Source organism: Triticum aestivum, chromosome 2B, assembly GCF_018294505.1.
Source record: "Triticum aestivum cultivar Chinese Spring chromosome 2B, IWGSC CS RefSeq v2.1, whole genome shotgun sequence".
In the NCBI taxonomy this organism is placed as follows: Eukaryota; Viridiplantae; Streptophyta; class Magnoliopsida; order Poales; family Poaceae; genus Triticum; species Triticum aestivum.
The window spans coordinates 522,734,054-522,742,021 of record NC_057798.1 but is presented as its reverse complement, the minus strand read 5'-3'; the positions used below and the strand labels follow the sequence as shown (position 1 = coordinate 522,742,021).

At 46.3% G+C, this 7,968-nt stretch overlaps 1 protein-coding gene across 1 annotated transcript; it reads right to left on the bottom strand.

Annotated features, from left to right (window-relative positions):
- Nucleotides 1–300: 300 nt before the first annotated feature.
- Nucleotides 301–3,301, bottom strand: LOC123041561 (F-box/FBD/LRR-repeat protein At5g56420-like). Its single transcript, XM_044464155.1, has 4 exons — nt 3,216–3,301; nt 1,075–1,959; nt 833–986; nt 301–715 (listed from the first exon to the last, which is right to left on the bottom strand). Exons 1-3 carry the CDS (start codon nt 3,246–3,248, stop codon nt 834–836), a joined length of 1,071 nt encoding a protein of 356 aa, XP_044320090.1. The 5' UTR covers nt 3,249–3,301; the 3' UTR covers nt 301–715; nt 833.
- Between the last annotated feature and the right edge of the window lie 4,667 nt (nt 3,302–7,968).

Sequence of the window (7,968 nt, the reverse complement as noted above, 5' to 3'; positions counted from 1 at the left end):
TAAATTGGTCGTAGAGTGGTAGTTTTCTGCTAGGTTCCTAAAATGGTAGTTTTTCGTCAGCGTTGGTCGAATTGTGGTAGTTTTCTGTTAAATACTCATCCTGCCCGTTGGCAATTTTGATGCCGTTAATGGACACAACACTGATTTGTAATCTAGTTTTTGTATTTGGGGAGGACCCAAATATATATCAATCTCACAAACTTTAATCTTTAAGTATTTGTATTGCCGATGATACCAGCTTTGCAAAACTACACATTACAGAGAAAAAAACTTAAACAATTTACAAGTGAGTGCCTGGGAGGGACATCAAGGATATGGTCAATCAATAATTTCGACTGGTTCATCGCGTACAGACATCGGTCGTGCGTAGAACAGGATAGTGTTGATAGGGGACGACCTCCCTTCATTAATTTCCTTTCGTATCAAGTTTCTCTCTGTCCTGGTCTGGGGATATGTCGTCGATGGACAAAATATGCAATCAGCAATCATGGCAGAAATCATCATGAAGAGATATTTCTTCCAAATTCACAGCCACTTCCATGATCCTTGTAATGTACCCCATGAATATCTTCTCGGGTCGAAAACCATAGATTGTGAGCACGGCCAAGTTATATCGCTTGAAATCAGATGGTTCCCACTCGATAAATGTTTTCTTGCAAACTAGACGTTCCCTTAGCATCTCATCCTCCAATGGGTTGCACTGGTGGTTCGATACCTGTGGACAAGAGAGGCATGGCAAATCATTTACATAGCACAGTTCGTAATGTAGCTAATTAAGGCAAGGGAGGAAAGGTTTCAGCTTCGGCAAACAAATTATCTCATGTTATTGCACCTCAATCGTCGAGCTCCTCCAATAGAGGTGCGGCCTCTAGCAGGAAGAATGTCCACGTGATGCCGCATTCTTCAGGAATCTTCTGGAGATTCAGAATCCTCAAGTTGCTTAGTCGAGGAGCCAGTTGCCTCGGGCCCTCCGGCTGAATCCAGAGCTGCACACGACGGAAAGAAGATGAAATACAACGTGTTGCTCTTGTTGAAAAGTATGCATGCATGTAGTAGTAGTGGTAGTGTTCTTACCCTCTCGGAGTCGAAGCCCATCCACAGTTCACGGACGGTAGCATTCTCGTCAAGTAATTCGCTCAACCTTAGTATCTTGTAGTCACTGGTGCAGTTAGTAGCGAGTACTAGAGTCCGAAACCGCGGGACGTGGCCAAACAAGAGTGGATCTCGTGAAGGAAGCCAGCACTCACAGGTCAGCTTCACCAGCTCCGGGAGCCACCTCAGTTGGATGGTGCCACAGGTCACGAGCTTCAGCACCGCGATCCGCGGGTGTTGGACGACCAGGGCCGTGTCGCGGCCTGAATCGCAGTTGAGCAGAGAGAGGCTTTTCAGCCTGCCGCAGGTGCCGAGCAGGTTGTTGATGTCCGGCTGCCCCAGCTTAACGCTCTCCACGTGCAGCGTCGTGAGGCCGGCGAACGCGCGGGGGCATGCGTCCAGGCAGGACAGGAAGCGCGCAGCGTGGCCGGCGAGGTCCTCGTCCGTGCACCGGGTGTCGATCTTCTCGCCCAGGATCACGAATGTCGCCTTGCCGATGCTGCAGCCGCGCGCCATGGCGTCGTCGACGGCGCGGACGATGCCCATGGTCTCGTCTCCCAGGTAGAATCGCAGGTAGAGGACGCGGACGGCCTGCCGCTGGTCCCTGCGTGCCAACAGGCTCCTTGCTGCTTCTGCCACGGACAGGTTGGTCCGAGCCTTCTTGGACAGAGCGGACTTGGAGCCGTCGTCTTTAAGCTTGTGGCGCTTAACGTCTAAGGTGATGCGACTGATCGCGAGAGGGAGATGCCTCCACCGTCTGCTTAAGATGCTGCTTCTTGCGGCGCCTCGTACGTCGAGACGATCTAGAACGGACAGAAGAATATCATCCGGCAGCTTACTAAGCCTGTCTTCCTGCTGCTCCACTTCCTGCATGGATGAATTCATTGATGGACACAAAGGAACATTCGTTACTTTGTTTTTGAGAAAAATCCTCTGATCTATTAATAATATGCAATAGCAGTACAAATGTCATCAAAAGCACCAAAAACTACAACAAGTCCGTGAACACAACGATTGGAAGCACTTGAGCCATGCAAAGTCGTTGTGCTAAGACCCCGAAAGACAGCGCATCAGAATAGTCACGATCACCGACTGTGTGAAGCATAGATCGGAAGAGCCATTATTTCTATATAAACACACCAACAAAAACAAGGGCTGGCAGAATCCAAATGGTTCCGCCAGAGACAAACACCGATCGGATTCACACAGATCCGAGAAGACTAGTGTCAACCAAATTCAGGAAGATCCATCAAAAACACAACTCCCCACGTCAGAACGGGAATAAACGAAGAATACATTATTCTAAAATCGGGAACACTGCCACCGCCTCGCATTCTCAACCATGACACTAAAACAACCTAAAGCAAAGACAGATAACCTATTTTTTTTCTTAGAGAAGCGGCTAGCGCTCGGCTTTAAATTAATAAAACCCTTACAGCCAAGCCTAATTGGTTTGATGCTAACATTTGGCAAAATGAAAGTTAATAAAAGTTGACAAATTTTTATGAGATTGGCAAATAGTTAATAGCCAACCAATCAGAAGCCAATATTTGACAACATGCCAACTTTTTGCATCGAATCAATTATGCTGAAAATCTCACCAGTCGGCGAGGGGCCAAGGGCTGCGGCCGCTGCACCTCCGAGGCCCAAGGGCCAATGAAGGGAGGCAAACCAGCTCCGGCGCAGGCGAGGGGGCGAAAACCCCGATCTCCTCCCGGGATCACCTTTTGAGGAAGGAAACCATTCATGTTACAGTTGACTACGTTTAACAAGGAATGACAAAATTTTCAGAAAAAGCACCGATCCACTATGAAACTTGGAAGCATTATCTCACAGAAGGGCTTGAAACTTCTAAACTTAGAGCAAAACAGAAGAAAGCTGATGTGATTACCAGTTGGATAATTCAGAAGCTTTAATTTTTTTCATGTTTCCCAAAACTGCTGTACGTTGATGCTCTTAGGCTGTTTTTTAGCCTTGTATTTGTACTTTATTTATTTTTTATTATAGAAAATACCATAGAACGATTGTTCTACAGTTTCGGCTTAAAAAAAGAGAAGACTACGTTTAACCCGAAGAATCTCCGTTCGCGATTGTATGCGGACTGAAAAAGTTGAGAGACGTACCAGGATGCACCCTGCGTTACTGGCCGCCGCCATGGATGCTCTCAGCTTACAAGCTAGGCCGTTCAGCGTTCAGCGAAACGCAGCGATAAATACGAGCAGCACCGGAACCTAGGGCAAAAAAAACGTGCGGCCCTCCGAGCAGCGTTCAGGACAAGCGCGACCCCGACTACAACACGATGTGTTTTGTTGACGTATCCTAGCACAAGTAGTTTAGCCATCGAACCAGAACTGTTTATATAGATTTTTTTTTGGACGCTGCTAGCGAACAGATCGTTCCTGCGTTCCACTGAAAACACACGCGCGCGCGTGCACACACACCAGCGAACCATCTCCCTCTCTGCGAAAGAGAAAACCATGTTTGCCGCATTCTGCATTATCGACCTATCACACCTTCGATGGTACATGGCCGGCTTAGAGCATCTTCAACAGACGGTGGTAGCGCGGCGCGTTAAATTTCTTTTGCAGCGTTAAAACAGCGTTTTAGCACGAGTGGGAGGGGGGTTGTTTTTTCAGGCGTTGCAAAATTTAGCTGGAGCTTTTCCAGGCACAAAATACCTAGCGCGCTGGAGCTGGCGCACCAAATATCCAGCGTGTGATGCAGTTTCCCCAGCACGCTAAATCTTGTTTACCGCATTGTCACGCCCAATATACGACCCTATCCAAAAGGAACTCGAAGGTCCCACCAAGGATAGACCCGCATATTGGAACGCTTTTGCAAGGTGGATATCATTACATCAACATTACATAATAGATGGGATACATACAATAGGCATACAATGCCTCATGAATACAACATCACAATACATCAGAGCACCCTCCAACTACGGATGAATCATAAACAGAAAACTCAAACAATATCCACCCTGCTAGCCCAGGCTGCCGAACTGGAACCTATCCCCTGATCGAAGAAGAAGCAGAAGAAGAACTCAAGCAAGCAAACATCGCTCTCGCGTCATGATCATCGGGTAAACCTGTACCTGCAACTGTTGTTGTAGTAATCTGTGAGCCACGAGGACTCAGCAATCCCATTACCATGGGTATCAAGACTAGCAAAGCTTAATAGGAAAGGAAGAGGTAAAGTGGTGAGGTTGCAGCAGCGACTAAGCAAGTATGGTGGCTAACCAACGCAAATAAGAGCGAGAAGAGAACAAGCGGAACGGTCGTCAACTAGTAATGATCAAGAGGTGATCCTGAACACCTACTTACGTCAAACATAACCCAGAAACCGTGTTCACTTCCCGGACTCCGCCGAGAAGAGACCATCACGGCTACACATGCGGTTGATGCGTTTTAAATTCGGATCAGGTGTCAAGTTATCTACAACCAGATATTAACAAATTCCCATCTGCCAATAACCGCAGGCACGGCTTTCGAAAGATTATACCCTGCAGGGGTGTCCCAACTTAGCCCATGATAAGCTCTCGCGATCAACGAAGGAATAGACCTTCTCTCAGGAAGACCCGATAAGACTCAGAATCCCGGTTTACAAGACATTTCGACAATGGTAAAACAAGACCAGCAAAGCCGCCCGATGCGCCGACAATCCCGATAGGAGCTGCACATATCTCGTTCTCAGGGCAACACCGGATGAGACATCCTACGAGTAAAACCAAACCTCGAGTTTTCCCGAGGGGGCCCCGCAGTCTACTCGGTTCGAACCAACACGTAGACAAGCACTGGCCCGGGGGGGCTAAAATAAAGATGACCCTCGAGAGAGCGACTCCCAAGGGAAAAGTAGGTGGTGGTGAGGCAAAAGGTAAAACCAAGGTTGGGCCTTACTGGAGAAGTTTTATTCAAAGCAAACTGTCAAGGGGGTCCCATAAATCACCCGACCGCGTAAGGAACGCAAAATCCGGGAACATAACACCGATATGACGGAAACTAGGGCGGCAAGAGTGGAACAAAACACCAGGCAAAAGGCCGAGTCTTCCACCCTTTTCCAAGTATATAGATGCATTAATAATATCAGAGATATTGTGATATCCCAACCAAAATCCTGTCCACCATGGAGCAATCTTCAACTTCACCTGCAACTAGCAACGCTATAAGAAGGGCTGAGCAAAGCGGTAACATAGCCAAACAACGGTTTGCATAGGAGAGGTGTCAAAGATTAGAGGTTCATGGCAATATGGGATGGCTTGATGTACAAGTGATAGGTAGCGCAGCATAGCAATAGAACGAAACAACTAGCATAGCAATGATAGTAGTGATATCCAGGGTAGCGGTCATCTTGTCTGAAATCCCGCAAGGAAGAAGAACGAGTCCATGAAAAAGACGAACGGATGAAGCCGTACCAATCGTAGACGAACGAATCCTCACGATCGCAACGAAACAGGAACTAACAAGAAGAAGCACACAACATAGTAAACACACCATACATGAACAAGGCATGATGCACAACAAGCATGATGCATGACAAGGCTATATGAAGCTACTCATGGCAAGGGACGATGCAAAGAAGAGCAACACATCACATCAAGTTTAAATGAGGCCGGGAACAACATATAACAATTCCGGTAAGTCCTCATATGCAAATTTCGAAATTGGTCCAGAACCGAATAAACCTTATGTTCAAGTTGTTAAACAGCAAGTTAAGATGCACCAAGATGATCTACACGAGATTCTAGTGAAGTTACATATAAAGTTCATTTAGTTCGGAGCTGCGGCCTAGAAGATATGAGCAAAACAAGTTAAACATGGCATTGATGCAAAAATGCACCCAAACATCATGCAAACATCTTAAAACAAGGATGCAACATGATAACATGAAACTACATGCAAAATCAAGCAAGTTTCATATAGAGCACACTCAAAACGGAGCAACGGTGCAACACATACACTCTATACAAGTCATAACAACAATCTGTCCATAACAGCAACTAGGCATATTGCAAGCATCAAAATAACATGCTACAACATCTCAACATAAGAACAAAAGGCATGGGCATGATGTACAGGTAAAGCATAACAAAACATGAACACTGAGCTAACTCCAGAAAAGACTAGAACATACTCAAACAGACATGATAAGATTGCAAATAATAACAGTTTCAGACTTTGCAGAAAATAACATCAGGTTGCAATATTCAGAGCTATCAAACAACATGCTACAGGAACTTATCATGGCAAACAAAGGCATGGCATGAATCTACTGAACCCATAGATCAAAAGTTCCTTACTGACCATGAGCCAAAAAAGATCAGAAGATATGATGGCACCCATGTAAACATGGCAAGTTATATTACAGATTCATACATGGCAGGAACAATAATAAGTAGGCATGTTAGTGAGTTTGAACCACTCACTACAGAGCAATACATGGCATGGCAAGGCAACCAACAGTAATAAGACATGTTTATAAAGCTAAGCATGACAAGAGCAAGTTCATAAGGTGCATGGATCACTAACAATAAGCATGGAAGCAACTGAACTTAATGTTAACAGGCTGACAGCAACATTATGAAGCAACTTTAGAGCAAGATTACAACAAGATACATCAAGCTATAAATGTAACCAGGGGCATGAATGGATAGAGCATGACATGTAGAACAAAACATGTTTAGTGATCATCTCCAGATTATGCATAGAATGATTAGTAGCAACATGTTTATATAGCATCACGAAATAACAGATTCAGCCTAGCAAAACAACAACATTATGAACCCCACTTAACAAGCTCGATTCACTCACCACAAGTCATTGCATGACAAGATAAGCATAGCATCATCAAGAAGACATGTTTATGTAACCAACCAAGGCAAGAACAAGTCCATAGCATGCAAGGATCAACTACAGCAAGCTTGGCCAAATTGAATAACACGTAAACAATCTGCCAGGAAACATTTTGAAGCAAAAGTAGAGCACCAAAATGACATGTTAGACTACTCCATAATTGCAAACAAGGGCATGAATGGATAGTCAATAACCATATGTTCAAAACACCCTTACTGAAGTATCTCAAAATATGCATTGGATCTCTCTGTAGCATCAAGTTTACATGGCATAAAAATAACAGCAAAACAGGGACTGAAATCAGCAACAACAAGTACCCTACTTAGCAAGCTTGATGCACTCAGCACACAAATCATAAAAATACATGGGTAGCACCTCTGGAAAGATGGCATGGCATAGATCAAAACACATGAAGACATCAACCTCATAGGATGCACACATCAATCATGGCAAAAATGACAAATGAGCAAGTTATAACAGTTTCAGCAGATTAACATCACTTAGCACTCTTCTAACGATGATTCAGGCATCAAGATGAGCTCAAATGAATATGATACAATGGAATGAAATGATGTACTCGTCGAGACGAACAATTTGACATATTACACGCACGAAACGGAGCTACGGATGCAGAGATACAACATGTCAAACATGGCATGATTATGCAAAATGACTTTGGGACTTGGGCAAATTTCAGAGGGGGGGGGAAGTCAACCTCTCGGCACGGATTTCGAGGACGCCGGGGAGGTCGCCGGAGTTGCGGGCTGCGGCGGTCGGAGATGAGGGGGCCGGCGAGGGAGGCACCGGATCTGGACGTGGGGGCGCGGGATCCGGAGGAGGCGCGGTGAGGCCGGCGGTGGAGGGCGCGGGCGGCGGCCGGGCGCGGGCGGAGGCGGCAGCGCCATGCTCCGGCGAGCTCCATGGCGGCGCCGACCATGGAGGTCGGGCTCACCTCCGGCGCCGAGGAACGGGGCGCGTGGCGCGCGCGGAGGCGACGGTGACCGGCGGCGCGGCCGGGACG